Source organism: Nicotiana attenuata, chromosome 2 (genome assembly GCF_001879085.1).
Source record: "Nicotiana attenuata strain UT chromosome 2, NIATTr2, whole genome shotgun sequence".
In the NCBI taxonomy this organism is placed as follows: Eukaryota; Viridiplantae; Streptophyta; class Magnoliopsida; order Solanales; family Solanaceae; genus Nicotiana; species Nicotiana attenuata.
The window spans coordinates 68,696,437-68,712,512 of record NC_031990.1 but is presented as its reverse complement, the minus strand read 5'-3'; the positions used below and the strand labels follow the sequence as shown (position 1 = coordinate 68,712,512).

Below are 16,076 nucleotides of genomic sequence, written 5' to 3'. Positions count from 1 at the left end.
AACCCCCAATTTGGCATCAAGTTTTCAGCTATGCTCCAGGGGTGGAGGAACAAATCTAATTGGTCCAAGCAACCATTGTACTATTCTACACTTCTTGGCTTTTAGATGAGGTATGTAGTCCTGTCTTTCTGGTAAGAAAAATTCCAGAATATAGGCACCTTGTTCTTCATTCCTTGACTTCTCAATCGGCTCGGATGACTCTATTTTCATATCGTCATCCAAGCACAATGTAGAAAAATGTTTGGAGTGAGGACCAATGCGCTCACACACATGAACTTCAGGACTTTCAGCATCCTCAACATCAATGATACTAGAGTCAACAAAATTTGTATCCTCAATGTCCTTGGCTGACTCTAGTCTCACTTCTTCAACATTGACATCTTCAAATTCCAGTTGGCTAGGTTGTTGATGTTCTGCTTTGACCTCCCTAATTAATACCTCAAATTCATGCTCTTCTTAGCTACTATCATCAATATTGGATTGTTGAGCATTAAAAGCTCCAACCACTTGACTCAATTGAGCCTCCAACTTGCGAATAGTTGCCTCTTGCCTTTCTATGTGCAATTGTTTCTCATTGTTTTGTTCCAGAAGACACTTTAGCATATCCTTGATCTCCTTCAGGTCCGCATTCCCAGGTTCTTTGTTCCTATTAACTTCACAAGAAAAGGTGGAACCATCGTAGTAAGGGGTTGGGGGAAAATAAGAAATATAAGCACAACCATGAAGGTGAGATTTTTACCACCACACACATCACACACATTCCACAAATAAGATTGAGTTGGTGCACATAACTCGCTCTCAGGAACGTTTTGAAAATTTTGCCACGGGTGGTTTCCTTTACAATATGTATGGAGATCAATAGTAGAATTATCTACACCTAAATTCCCATAATTCCAAGATGCCATGTTTCTCAAATCGGTAGTTATAAAAAAAATACAAAAAAAAAATAAAACAAAAGAAAACAAAATAAAAGTTCAAACTCCTAACCTAGCAATATATACAGCTACAACTACACTGTTAGTTCCCCGGCAATGGCGCCAAAATTTGATCACGCCCAACTATGCCTTATAAAAAGGACAATGCGGTCGCTGCTAATATAATCCGGTTTACAAGTCCGGAGTCGAATCCCACAGAGAACTAAGGTTTAGCTACAGCTGTTCACTATCACCAAGAAGACAAGCTTGAACAATTCCTAACTTATAGATATTAAGATTCTTCTGTTTAACTAATTAACTAACAAATTAAAATAGTAAATTAACAACTAACGATACTGAGGGTTATAGAAAAGATTAAGGAGGTCTAGAGTTATGATTTCCTCAATTGTCGGAATCCTTCCCGCTATGTCTTCTATAATTTCGCCTAAGTATTCTCTACCGATCATGAGCACCCTTATTACCATAAATCTCTCCCGAGTAATTACGACAATTTACTAGACGCACTCTCCCGAGCTACGCTAGCTGGCTTTTAATACAGCTCACTTCAAATCGTACCCAAGGCTTCGTTATCCCTAATCCCGCCTTTAAACCCTCGGTTATTGATCCCCCATATACTCTGGGAGTGGTGTTGTTCAACAATTACCTAAATATGCACTCTCTCCCGAGTTATGCATACTAAATAGGCCCAGCTAATTGAGAGCTCTTCAATCAACCAGAATATAACCGTAGTTGAACAAATAGAGAAAAGCTATGGCTCAATTATATAAAAACATAACAAGAATTTATCCTACAAAAGGTTCTATCAAAACTCTAGATAACAAATTAGCTATTCATAATAGTATGTAAAACTACAATACTAAAAGTCATAACCAACAATGAAAAATAGGAAGAGGAAGGAAAAACTCGTAGAAGAATTCTCCGCCTTGCTCCCAATGTGTTCTTGTCTCCAAGGGTGTTGTCTAACCCTAAAGTAGTGTCTCTCCGCCTCCTTAGGTCTAATTTGTGTCCAAAATATGTCCCCCTTCTTGTTCTTGGCCGGCCTCCTTTGTTTAATATAGGGTTTAGGACTTAAAATCCCATGTTTTGCACTTTAGTCCCTGAAATTTTCGCTTCCTACCGCGGTTTTGCCGCGGTCACAGTGGAACCGCGGCCAAACATGCCCTCTGATTCTTCAGTTGTCCGCGACCATCTTCTACCGCGGTTCTGCCGCCGTCGCGGCATAACCGCGGTTTTTCACCCTGTTCCGTTTGGAATTTGGAAAAACGTAAAACACGAAAGTTGTAGCCCTTTGAGTTAGCTTTCCAACCGTATATTGTGGAGCCCAAATGGAGTTCTGAGCAAAACGTTATGTCTATTTTACTAGACAGTGCGCAATATGCCTCCTCAAATCTTCGTTTTGTTGTTTTATCATCCGTTGATCCCCGAATACGATCCCGGCTTAATTCCTTGGGCTTTTACTCAGACGTCAAAGCTCCAAATCACTTGAATTCATTGAATAACATCTATATATCTCGGAATCACTCCTACAAGGCATAAAACACACCGTTAGTGGAAAACACTAGCGATTAAAGCGCAAACTCAATTAAAGTGCAGTAAATTAGAGTGTAATAAGCGACATTATAGCCTATCATCACTAGTTCTCTAGGCAACTTTCTTTTATGTGGTACACTCTGTCTTAATTCCATGAGCAGGGATAACGATTTCTCTTGCATATTCATTTACTTCATGATTCTCAACATTATTATTACAAGAATTGTCTAGTTCTTCGTCGGACACAATTCTCATGTCTGGATATGCAGGATCATACTCGAGGTTGTCCTCAAAATCATATCCAGCAAACCACTCATCAAGCTCCCTATCTTCCATATCGTGCTGCACTAGGTAACTGTGATTATCTTCATGACTTAAACCTTCTACCCTATCATCAACAAGAACATCAAAACCAGGAGACGATTCCAACCACTCCTCTCTCTCCACATTGTCCTCCACTTCTTCGTCTGAGCTCCCGTTGGGGGACAAATTGGATCCTCCTTGGGCAAAGCCTTCAGCAGGAACCCACGAATTTAACCTTGCTACAGTAGCTTCTGTTGGGTTTGTTATTTAATAAATAATAACAAAAGAGCTGTGAATGGAAAATGGTGGGAAAAGAAATGGAGGGATGACCCGCGACCCGGTCCGGTCTAGCCCGTTTTTCTTTCCCGGATTAATTTAAATTCGTTTTAAATTTCCCGCAAAAATTTTCAACAGCCATGGCTGTTCTGAAACAGTGTCACACCTGTTCCAACAGCCATGACTATTCTGAAAAGTTGCAAACCTCTTCAGAGGGTCACACCTGTTCCAACAGCCATGACTGTTCTGAAAGGTTGCAAACCTCTTCAGAGGGTCACACCTGTTCCAACAGTCATGACTATTCTGAAAGGTTGCAAACCTTTTTAGAAACATCACCAAGTTGGCTATAAATAGACCTTCAAATCCCAGAATATTTACTTACGAAATTTTCTGATTATCTCTTCTTCTTCTGCACTAAAATTCCAGTGTGTTTTGCTGCCATCGAGTGGTTCGCTGATCGTCGGCGTTTTTGGTACCAACACTCCGGTGAGTTAAATCGTTCTATCCTGGGAGGATATATTCCATAACCTCAGGTACTTGAGGGAAATAATTTCCTTAAGGACACACTGTGTATTCAGTGGGCTCGATTTGTTCCTTCAACGTTTCAAAAATTATTTTGAAGTTCGAATATTATTTTTCAGAATTGCTTCTACTAACTTTCTGTTTTATTTTTCAGAAAGATTACTGTTTTATTTACTTATAGCAATACAGATAAATAACAGCTTCTTCAGAAGGAGATTCTGAAGTCTCACGAGAAGCACTCTCCTCACCAACATTGTTACTCATCGAATGAAGATCCACTTTTGACTTGATACTTTCATGTGTTGCTACCTTGGACCCAGTTTTAGAGGAATTAGAGTGCTTCTGTGCTGATGCAGGACCAGTTTCACTTCCTGCAGACGTCTTTTTCTCAGCTGTTGGTCCATCAGGGACTCCAGATGCTATTTTCGAGGATCTCCATGCAGTTGTACCATCATCAGGTCCATGCAGAAATGAGCATCTTTCTCCTTTATTGCAATAGCTATTGAAATAAAAGTAATAGGGAACATTTGTCTTGTTAACAGGCATGGCCGTTTTACTGTGTAGAGGAGCAGGTTCAGATGATGTCTGAGCACGGCTCTCCAATAGCTGAGGAATGAATGAAAAAAATTAACACAATCAAAGAAGCATCTAATTTCTTGTTAGCTAGGTACTTAAGTAACCCAATTAAGTCGTACAAGGCAATGACCAACCAAACGAGAAAACAGATGCAAAAACCTTCACACTCCGGAAGATCTAACGACCAGTCTTCAGGTACTTTTTCTTTGTTTTTTTGGGTATGGTAAATCCACCTCCGAAACCAGCCTGCCTAACACTAACCTTTATCCCCTTTGCTTTCTTAATGAGCCGAATTCCTCAACCTCATTGTTGGAGGTGGGCGGTCCTGAAAACTGTTGTTTTCTCTGTATTCTAGTTCTTCTCTCTATACAAATGCTTTTGATACAAGATTCTCAGTTGGTGAGGAAAGAGAATTAGTTTTGATTAAGCTATCCCTCCTCATCAACCAGTCTCCGGTACTTAACTCATTTATACCCCGAAAAGACTATTTTCTGTTCCACCAGAAGAAATAATATGAGCACAACTTAGCGCCTTATATGTGCATACAGAATTGGTACATTCGTTTCCGGCAGAATTGAACGTCAAATCTTACAGACAAGTGCCAATCAAAAGGAGAAAGAATGTTATATGTTAGTGTTCATATGTATAAACCACTTATTAGAAGTGAGGTAGATTACTGAATTCTCCTGTGATTTGAGAACAATGAAGTCATTTGTGTCAGAGTAACAAGAAGGTAAATTCGTCACCAAGGCATTAAGATTCAAGGGAATGAGGGAGCAGATCAAAAGCTTCTTCAACAGATAGAATTTCAAGGAGTTAAAATTATGCTTCTGAACTGATCATGTTGCACTCTTTTGTATACTATAGTACTTGAATCCACTTTGCTAGATCTGAAGCAGGTTTTTGCAGAATTATGTTGGTATATTCTCATAGCTTACATACAAGCAAGAATCACTATTGTTTCTTTAAATATTTTACATATGACATGAGGTTTTGAGAACTTCACATAAGAAAACCATTTAAGAAAGGGCTACAGACTGAAATTCTGATGAGTGTTTGCTGTTCTTTTTCAAAGTAGTGTCAGTTTCTAGATACTTGCATAACACCAATACATGAAAAGGAAATATTCATTTCCATTTAAAATATTTATACAACTCCATCAATTCGACCACTCCTGCAAGGAAATTTTTGGGCCCCAACACCCTGGGAAGGAGAAGGAACAGGAAATAAGGAGTGGCTGGGGAGGAAAAGTAAAAGGATGCCAAACAAAATAGGCTACGCCAGTTGGACCACAAGCACAACAGAGTGAATTAAGTTTGCTGAGAAAGCTTTATAGATATACTTTATAGAGTGACGTTTGACGGCATACAAGAAATCAGTTTGAAAGAAATTTCCAATTCTTGATTATTAACGTCATTTATTAAGATTTAGTTAGAGTATATGGTTTCCAAAACATGAAATGATGAGTTAGAACAACTAAAGAATACACAAGATGTTGGTGAACACTTAAAACGTATAGATAATTACACTGTGTTTTTAGTCAGTTTAGTGATTTGGGAACTTCAAGGACTCTTGTGGTTTCAAATATCGTGTTGATCCTACATATTGTTGCACTGTGCTTTTCTCAAAAAAATAGAATTTGGAACTTGAGCTCTAAGATTGTTAAAAATTCTAAAACTTCACCCCTCCCATGGTTGCCGCCAATAACTTTTAGAGGAGATCTATATTTCTTGACTGCTGATAGTATCTCGTTTTCTTGGCTGACATAGGTCTTGAGGAGCTAGTAACTTTTAGCGGAGATATGTATTTCTTTTGTTCTTATGATAGGAAATGTGCTTCTTCAACAAGGAGATATATTATTTTCCCAGTCTTTCACGAGAAGAGTACAATATAATGCAGCGTTCTTTAGGAGTAGCAAGATATTTGAAACTTCAGAATCCTTGAAATACCAAATAGCCGAAATGATAAAAACTAGTGAAATTATCTAAAGGTGTAATAGCACCAAAATCTCTTGAATTCTTACTTGTTTAATCGTCCTTTTCATATATCTTTTCTTGTAAACATCTACTCTAACTAACTTTTAAAATAAAATATGACGTTGATATATCTAGAGCTGGATGTTTTCTTTCAAATTGATTTCCCTTACACCATCAAACAACACTCTATGCATACATGTAAACCTTTCTCTACATCTAACTGCGGTAGCCTAGTTTTAATCGTGATGGTGCTACCATTCTAGAACTTAGGTAGACCGTAAACAAAGTGTAATTGTCCTATGTGATAGACTAACACTAATATTCTTAAATTTTGAAAGAGGAAATTGTTTAACCAAAAAATAGAATTTTTACTAAAGCTATAATTTAGAAGAACACGGGTTACTGATAATCGCAAGAATGTATAAAAGAAAGTAATTTGAATAGCCAGAATATAATTGAATAAAACAAGTAAACCGAAGTATATTCAGATGATTTTTCGTGTGTCTACAACTGTTCAGTCCTCTCCTTTTATAGCTATTTCGGATGTAAGTGCCTTGCTTTGGTCATAATAAGGTTATTATGGGCAATAAATGACATTGAATGCTACGTTACATAATCATTACACTTAAGACAGATTCTCTAACGTTCTTAGCATTTAATGCTTATCAAATACTGTATTTGGACCCTCGTATGCTGTCAGATTCATTCCCTTGACTCTTCAGGATTATTGAACTTAAAGTTCTAGAATAGGTACGGGCGCTGAATCCTTTAAATAACCGCCCGTGCCTCTTCCTTTGCTTTTGCTCGCATCTATTACTACTCGTGCCTCTTGGCTAACTGTAACTCTTTGACTATTTGACCAACCTACGTGTCATGACACGTCATCTTCACACTTTTTTAATATGTAAACTCAATTTTTCCCAATACAGATAGTCCTCCCACTTGCCATTTATTCATCAGTTGAATATTTGGGAAGTGAATTTCATTAAAACGGGAATTTTTGTCACCATTAATGTTGTGACTGAATTGACACTTCAATTGTCACTTCCATTTAATGTGTTTCACACGTGTCACCTTCCTATTGGTTCTGCAATTTTGCAGCACTTTTCTAGGCTTTCTTTTCGGCTTCCCTGTTCACGAAGTGTCAGTTATCATTATTATGGCCATTCATCATTGCACTTTTTCCTTTGACGGTTGATCATCAATATAAATATAACTTCTTTCTTTGTCTTTGTCTCATAATGTTTACTGAACACTTTATTTTTCAAAATCTCTGTTTGTTTCCTCCCTCGTATCATTTTTTTTTCATTATGTCTCGTCGAACCACCCTTAGAAGGCTTCCATTGTTACGACTTACCCGTTACCCTTAGTCGTCTACGTAGCGAGCAGGGGCAGAAGGGGAGGTAGGCACCGAAGTTCGGGATCTGCACGACGCCCTTCTGTTTTATCTCCTGGTTCTGGCCCTTCTTCCAGAACCAGAGGTTCCCTTTCTCAAAAATCTTCCTCTAGGGGTAAAGAACCCTCTGAACCATTACGTGAACCTTTAGTCGAAGAGATAGTCCCTACGGAATTGCCTTTTTATCATGACAGGGAATCTCTTAGAAATCAGATTTCAACTTTAGATCGTGCTGATGCTTTTCCCACTCAGATTACAGAAATTTTGGCTTCTGTAATTCGCAAAGATTTCCATTGGAGTGATGACTTTCCTATCATTATTCCTAACCCAAATCAAAGAATCACTTCTTACTTGATGGGGTTTTCTTTTGTTTATACATACCCTTTCACCTTAGGGTTCAAACCAGCTATTGATCCAGTCATTCTTGATTTTTGTCATTTCTTCGACGTTTGTTTGGGTCAAATTGGCCCAATCATATGGAGGGTTATTGCCTGTTTAAGGCATTTAACCAATTCTGCTGGTGTTCCTTCACTTTCCCTCACTTAATTCATCTTTACTCCCCTAGGCTTTTTCGCAATGGTGTTTTCACACTAGTAGCCAGGAGTAAGAGGGTTTTGGTGAGCCCTGAGGATGATAAGGACCGTGGCTGGTATGCCCGATTTGTTGCTGCCCCCACTGCTGGTTTAGAAGGTGAAGATAACGTTCCCTTCCCTGAGAAGTGGAACTTTGCACGTAAGTCTTTTATCCTGTTCGTGACTTTTTCCTTCAAGTTTATCAACTTTTCTAATTTTGCTCCTCTTTTTTCTCTTTTTTTTATTAGAAACCATGGGAGTTGTGGGAGATGTTCCCAATTTCCGTGGCTGGGTAGACAGATTACTGAAGACCGCACCAATGGATGGGAGGTCTTGGAAGACACTTTCTAACCGTTTTGGTTGGAAAGTAAAGACTCATGGTAAGAGCTTCTTATTTTGTTTCATCTTTCATACATATGTTTCTCTTTAAGGCTCTAACTTCAATCCATCTTTTTATCAGGATTTGCTATTCGAGGAGTTACTGTCAAGGCAGTTGTGGCTTCTCGTGCTTCTTCTGGAACCCTTATCTCTTTGGAAAGGGCTCAAGAGATAGTCTTGGGTTCTTTGAAGAGAAAAGTCGTTGAAGAAGAAGATTCCGAAGAAGAGGAGGATGACGGGGGCTCTTTAGTGAGACGGCCTCGAGCTCGAAGATGCATCATTTTTGATGACGAGGCTGAAACATCCCCCCGCCAATCTGTGTCTCTCACCGATCCTACTGAAGCCCCGGTGGTAATTCCCGTATCTGATGATGATGTAGCTCCCCTAGATACTCGTGAATCCATTGAATAACTTTTCATCGATGGCTTCGGTAGTGGAAGTTTAGGGTCCATTTTTGATGAAACTCCCCTAGCCTCTTTTTCAACTCCTGTGCCTATGATTTCTTCCTTACCAACCCCTGGTGTTTCTGTTCCTTCTTCTACTGTTTTTACTTCTTCAACCGCTCCTCCTTTGACAATTCCCTCTCCTATCGTTCATCATACAGAAGTGGGCTCTTCAAGTAAAAGTGCCGCCATGAGGAGGGTAACTATTGAAGTTCCTGCTGATTGCAGCCTTTTGAGAAAGTCAGGTCAGGCGGATGTATGGCTAGAGCCTTTAATTGGCCCAATTGAAAAAGCAAAGCTGGAGAGCCATAGTTCCCTGACCCTACTGAATGATATCGTGCATGCCACTTTGAAGGTATTTTCCTTCTCTCCTTTCTTTACTTTGTAAAAATTTTTATCTTTGGGATTCTTATTCCTTTTTTTAGGTCAATCTTATCGGCACAGAAATGATGAACAGAATCCCCCTCTTGGAGAAGGTAGCATGTGATTCTCAGTTGGAGGCGATCAATTGGAAGGAACAATTTGAGAGTGCACAAATTGACATGGAAGTTTTGCTAGAGAGCAGGAATACCTTAGAGCAGCAGGTGCGAGCTTTAACCTCGGAATTAGCAGTGGCAAAAGCTTCCTTAAGCCAAACAACAAAAGAAAAAGAGCGTCTCGAGTCTTCCTTCATAGAACAACTATCCAAGGCCAGTGAAGAGAAGAGAGAGCTGAAGGTTCTTTTGAGTCAAAAAGAGACTTACTCTGGGGAGCTCGTGCAAAACTTAACTCAAGCACAAGAAGACCTTCGAGTCTCTTCTGATAAGGTGCGTGCTTTGGAAAGCTCCCATGCCTCTCTTCAAATTTCTTACAACTCTGCCCTGGCTGAAAATAAAGAGCTAAAGAATGTGATTGCTGATTGGGAAAGGGATTATGAGACCCTTGAAGAGAAATCTGCTATTGAGGCGAGTTGGGCGTTTCTGAATTCACGCCGTGATACCCTGATTGAAGCTGGCCAAGAAAATTTCAACTTAGAGTCTGAATTAGCTAAGGTTAATGAAACCATTGAGAAGGCTCAACAAACTCAAGATTTTCCTTCTCCTGCGGTCGAAGCTTCCGTGAATGTTGAAGTTGATACGGGTATCGCAGCTCTCCCAAGCCCTGTCGAGCCTGTTGCTGCGAGTCAAGATCAACCCGCAACTGTTGATGCACCTGCCCCAGTTGAGCCCATTGCCGTTGATGCACCTTCTTCAGTTCCCTCATCTTCCTAGTGATAAATTTGAACTTTTTTAATTCTTTTTTGCAGGTACCTTTTTGGAAAGTTATGTTTAAAACCCTTGGTTTCATTTGAGGGTTTATTTTGGAAAATTGTAATCAAACCCTTAGCTTCATTTGAGGGTTGATTTTGAAAACGCAAGGCCCCAAGTCTTTTTATGGGGCAATCTGTATAAACAATTCGTAGTTTTTCGACTAAGTTCTTACTTAGTCTTAAGCTTTTTAATATTTTAGAAGTTTTCTCATTACTATCTTGAACTTCTATTTAGTTTATTCTTGCCTTTATTTCTAAGGACTTATAGAATAATCTGCATTTTTATTCTTTAGAAAAATGCTTTTGTTAACTTCATGAATAACTAAAGTAAACATGAGTTTTATAAAAGAGGGCCCTTTTATATTTCGACACTAAATGAAGAAGACGTCTCAACTTCATAATGGTGTTAACATACGGTAAAAGAAATAGGAACATACATGTTTCTTTTGAAATAACATTGACAAGTTTTTATTTGAACTTTGTCTAGTTTTGAATAATTCTTTACATGTATTCGAATTACATCTATAACTTTCTCGTGACTGTTTTTCTTGTAACATATTTATAATTAGATTACAAACACGAGGTTTTTCTTCATAACCCGTTTAAAAACATGAGATTTTTCTTTATAACTCGTTTTAGTACATGGCTTTTTGTAACGACCCGACCCGTCGTTACGGGAGTTACCGCCCCGTTTTCCCCGTTTTATGCTTCTATATGTTTCATTATACGTGTTTGGAGAATTTGAAGTAATTCGGATAGAGCTCGGTTAGAAATGAGACAATAAGTCTCTTTATGATAAGGTTAGTTTGGAAAAGTCAACCGAATGTTGACTTATGAGTTAGAAGGCTCGGAATGGATTTACGAGGATTCGACCAGTTTCGGGAGATGATTTGTGACTTAGGAGCGCAATCAGAATTGAATTTGGAGGTCCAGTGTAGAATTAGGCTTGAATTGGCTAAGGTTGGATTTTGGCGAATTCTGGATGGTAGGTGAGATTTTGATCCGAGGGTCGGAATGGAATTCCGAGAGTTGCAGTAGCTCCGTTAGGTGATTTTGGATATGCGTGCAAAGTTTCAGATCATTCGGAGGTGTTTAGGTCGGGTTTTAGATCAAATGCAAGTTTCAGAAGTTTTAGTTTAACTTAGGCTTGAATCCGTGGTAATTCGATGATTTTGGTGTTTATGATAGTGTTTTTATGTTACGAGCAAGTTCAAATGAAGTAATAGAACATATCTGTGCATTTGGTTGAGGTCCCGAGGGCCTCGGGGTGAATTCGGGTGGTTAAACGAGAGTTTGAGGTGTATTGCAGGTCAGATTTTGCTGTCATCTGATGTTTCTGCTTCTGCGGAAATGGACCGCAGAAGCGGTACCGCAGAAGCGGGTACATGGTCGTAGAAGCGGTCGTTGGCCAGCTAGGGAAATTCCGCAGAAGCGGAAGGTGGCTCGCACCAGCGGGTCCGCATAAGCGGACACTGTACCGCAGAAGCGGTTTTGAGGGAACCGCAGAAGCGGACTTCGCGTCGCATAAGCGAAGTCCGGGTTTCTAAGTGAAGATCGCAAAAGCGGAAATGTGGCCGCAGAAGCGGTCCCGCATAGGCAAAAGCGGGACCGCAGAAGTGAAAACTGGACTGGGCGACAGAAGGGTTTTAAAATAATATTTCATCCGCGACCCTTTCATATTTTCCTCCATTGTTGACGTTCTTAAGAGCTTTGAACAAGGAAATTCGAGGGTTTTGACTGAGAATCACTTGAAGGTAAGTTCCTTGGCCTAAATATTCGAATTTATGGTAGAAATTACATGTAAATTGTAGGAAATTCATCAAAAACGGGTCAAGCTAGGGCTTGGAAAGCTGTGATGTAAAGATGGAATTTGGAGGGTCAAACGAGCTCCGATTTTGGTAAACTTATATGCACGGACTCGTCGAGACGAGGAATCCGTTGGTGTGATTTTTGGAATTTTTCGAGAAGTGGGCCCGGGGCTCGGGTTTTACCAACTTCGTGAATTTTAGTACTTTTCGAGTATTTTTGATTGGAATATGTTTCTTTAACCCATATTTATGTATTCGTTGTGATTTTGACTAGATTCGGCGCGCGAGGAGGTCGATACGAAAGGAAAAGGCATTGCGGACCATTCTACGGCCGGATAGAGGTGAGTAGTTGGTGTATATGATGGCCTGAGGGTTTGAAACCCCAGCTTATCACATTGTGACGCTATTGTAGGGCGTGACTCGCACCCCATGGCAGGTGCGGGATTAGTTATGACTGGGGATTGAGACTTAATCCATCCCGAACAAGAATGTTTCTATATTGGCGACTGATACGCACCCTGTATTGAATATATCTGGGCTTATTGCCGTGTTTGGGGCCTTGTGCCGATCTGTAGCATCCTTAGAGGATGAATGTCATTGTGGTAGCATGTTTTGTATAATCATTGATCTCAGTCCTGTGTTTAATCACTGTTATAAAATGCTAAGTCACTTTTCCTGAAGTTAAATATCTCAAGTATATTCTTCTTAATAAATTGGAAATTGAGAAATTAATTGAATCTGTTACGTGACTCATATGCATATTGTGGACTGAGTATGGATCGGGCTGCACGCCGCAACGAATGGTATGATTATATTGCGCTTGGGCTGAAGGAGCCCCTCTGGAGTCTGTACACACCCCCAGTGAGCGCCGTCGACGTTAAATGGATCGGGCTACGCGCCGTAGCGGTCATGTGCATTGCATTGCATCTTTACATTATACTTGACTGATATATTTGAAGTTGTTTCGCTGTTAGTTCGTAGTTAGGTGTTGGACTGTTAGTTTTAGCTTTACTTTGTGGCATTTCGTGGATTTCTTATCTTCAGACATTTTATATGCTTATTACTCACTGAGTCGGTAGTACTCACCCCTACTCCCTGCACCTTGTGTGCAGATTCAGGTACACCGGAGGCTTAGCTGAGCAGTCTTTGTTTCCCAGAGCTTATCAGAGTTGTTGAGGTAGCTGCTTGACGTTCGCAGGACCTGACTACTCTTCCTATTTCAGTTTTATTTATATATACATTTCTATACTGGAGTATTTTCGTTCAGATATTGTTATTTAGATTGTTTTAGAGGCTCTATACTCGTGACCCCAGGTCTTTGGGAGCGTTTTATCAGACTTCGTATTTTTCTCAGTATTATTCTATTATAAATATTGGATTATTATTCTAAAACTATTATAACCTCTTTAGATTGTCGGTTTGAGGTTTACGGTTAATTTGGGAACGATTGTCCTCTGGCTTTCCTAGCAATATTGTTGGGCTCCATCACGACCGGGTTTGGGGTCGTGACACTTTTACCCTAACTATAGTAAGGTTTTCTTTGGCCTTGGCTCGTGACTTTGTGACTTTTACTCTGCACTTGACTTTTTCAGGCTTGATTTTTCCTCAATCTTCTTTGCCTTCTTTATAACACATACTCGTGTGTATTATGTAGTCCCCCAAGTGTTTGAGCGTTGAAGTATGAAGCCTCGAGCACTTGATTGTTTCTCTCATTTGGTTCTTTTCCTGAAAAGAAAAAACATACGGGACTCGGAGGTGCGATTTTAGATGAAGACTGCTTAACCCGTTTGTATTTCTATCAGAATAATTGTAACCTTAGGCCAGGAATTTTAGTTTATTCTGTGTGCCTTACAGGTCGTGACTCCGGGTTAGCTTTATCATCTAAAATCGTTAGTAAAATTTTAACAATTCAAACATAAACTTCAAAAGATGGGTACCTGACCGTGGGTATTCCTTAGAAATAGTATCTCTTCAGGTGAATAGCGTTCCAATGCGAAGGTAGTATTTTGCCATCCATTGTTTCCAACTCATATGCTCCTTTACCTGCAATGCCACTGATCCTATAGGGTCCTTCCCATGTTGGACTTAATTTTCTCGTATTAGCTATCTTTGTAGATTGAAAAACCTTTTTGAGCACATAGTCCCCAATTTTGAAAAATCTGAGGCGTGCTTTCTGGTTGTAGTACCGTTCTATGACTTGCTTTTGTGCTGCCATTCTTACCAATGCAGCTTCTCTTCTTCCTTCAAGTAAATCGAGGCTCACACGCATTTCTTCGTTATTAGACTCGTCTGTTGCATGTGCAAACCTCGTACTTGGCTCTCCTATCTCTACTGGAATTAAAGCTTCTGCTCCATAAACCAATGAAAATGGTGTTTCTCCTGTACTTATTTTTGTTGTTGTGCGATATGCCCATAAGACACCAGGTAACACTTCTGGCCAATTTCTTTTTGACTCCTCTAAACGCTTCTTCAAATTGTTGATGATAATCTTGTTTGTTGACTCTGCTTGCCCATTACCCACCGGATGATAAGGTGTTGATGTAATCCTTTTAATCTGCCAGCTTTGAAAAAATTCTGTGATTTGAGCTCCTATAAACTGAGGGCCATTATCACATACGATTTCCTTTGGTACACCGAATCGGCATATGATATTCCTCCAAATAAAATCTCCGACTTCCTTTTCTCGTACCTGTTTGAATGCTCCTGCCTCTACCCATTTAGTAAAATAATCAGCGAGTACAAGCAGAAATTTTATCTATCTTTTCGCTTGTGGCAATGGACCCATGATATCCATTCCCCATTTCATAAATGGCCACAGTGGATGACCGGATGTAATAACTCCGCGGGTCTATGCATATTGTTACCGTACCTTTGACATTTATCACATTTAGCCACGAAACTTTCTGCTTCTTCTTCCATTTTAGGCCAGTAATAACCTGCCCTAATTAAGGTTCTTACCAGCGATCTTCCTCCGACGTGATTCCCACAATGCCCCTCGTGTATTTCCCTCATTACGTACTCTGTTTGAGAGGGTCCGAGGCATCTGGCTAAGGGGCCACCGAACATTTTACGATATAGGTTGCCCTGGTTTAAGCAGTACCGGGCAGTGTTTTTTCGAAGCGCATGAGCTTTTTTCTTGTCATCAGGTATGGTTCCATACTGCAAAAAAGCAACAATCTCGTTCCTCCAATCACAAGTTAAATTATTAAAATTTACCTCATTCTTGTCAGGGTCGAGAATTGAATGAAATAAATGAATAACCGAGGCGTTTGCATCACTTTCCACATCAGCCGCAGATGCGAGATTAGCTAAGGTGTCTGCCTCGAGATTTTCATCCCTTGGTATTTGCATAACTTTCCAGATTTGAAACTGCTTTATTAATTCCCGCACCTTTTCTAAATACTGTTGCATCCTTGTTTCCCTGGCTGCATAAGTCCCCAACATTTGATTAACCACGAGTTGTGAATCGCTTTTGATTATAATCTGATTTATGCCAAGTTCTCGTGCCAATTCTAAACCTGCAATCACAGCCTCATACTCTGCCTCATTGTTAGTTATAGAATGACATTTGATAGCTTGTCGAATGGTTTCACCCGTAGGTGGTACCAAAACAATCCCTAAACCTGCACCTTTTACGTTAGATGAACCATCAGCGAATAAAGTCCAAGTTCCTGGATTAGCTCCATTGAGCACATGTAATTCTTTTTCTACTTCTAATTGCATCCCATGGCTAAAATCAGCCACAAAATCATCTAACACTTGTGATTTTATAGCAGTTCTAGGTTGGTACGTGATTTCGTATTCACTTAACTCTATTGCCCACTTAGCCAACCTACCTGATAATTCATGCTTATGTAATATATTATGCCAATGGTAGGCGGTTACTACAGCAATAGAATGACACTGAACGTAAGGCCTTAATTTCCTAGATGCCATGATTAATGCAAGTGCAAGCTTTTCTAATTGAGGATATCGCGTTTCCACATCTAACAAAGATTTACTAACATAATAGATAGGGGATTGTTTACCTTGTTCTTCTCGAACCAAAACAGCACTTACCGCTACTTCTGAAA

At 39.7% G+C, this 16,076-nt stretch overlaps 1 protein-coding gene across 1 annotated transcript; it reads right to left on the bottom strand.

The window, feature by feature from the left end:
• Positions 2,592-7,936, bottom strand: LOC109220671 (zinc finger CCCH domain-containing protein 34-like). Its single transcript, XM_019385133.1, has 3 exons — positions 7,904-7,936; positions 3,797-4,172; positions 2,592-3,019 (listed from the first exon to the last, which is right to left on the bottom strand). Exons 1-3 carry the CDS (start codon positions 7,934-7,936, stop codon positions 2,592-2,594), a joined length of 837 nt encoding a protein of 278 aa, XP_019240678.1.

Bases quoted from the DNA above. Each gene is read 5' to 3' on its own strand.
- LOC109220671 (XM_019385133.1), bottom strand. From the start codon at position 7,936: ATGACTGGATCAATAGCTGGTTTGAACCCTAAG. The intron at 4,173-7,903 runs GTGAAAGGGTAT...TTCATTCCTCAG, and splicing joins TAGCTGGTTTGAACCCTAAG to CTATTGGAGAGCCGTGCTCA. The intron at 3,020-3,796 runs GTGAGACTTCAG...CAAACCCAACAG, and splicing joins TGGTGAGGAGAGTGCTTCTC to AAGCTACTGTAGCAAGGTTA.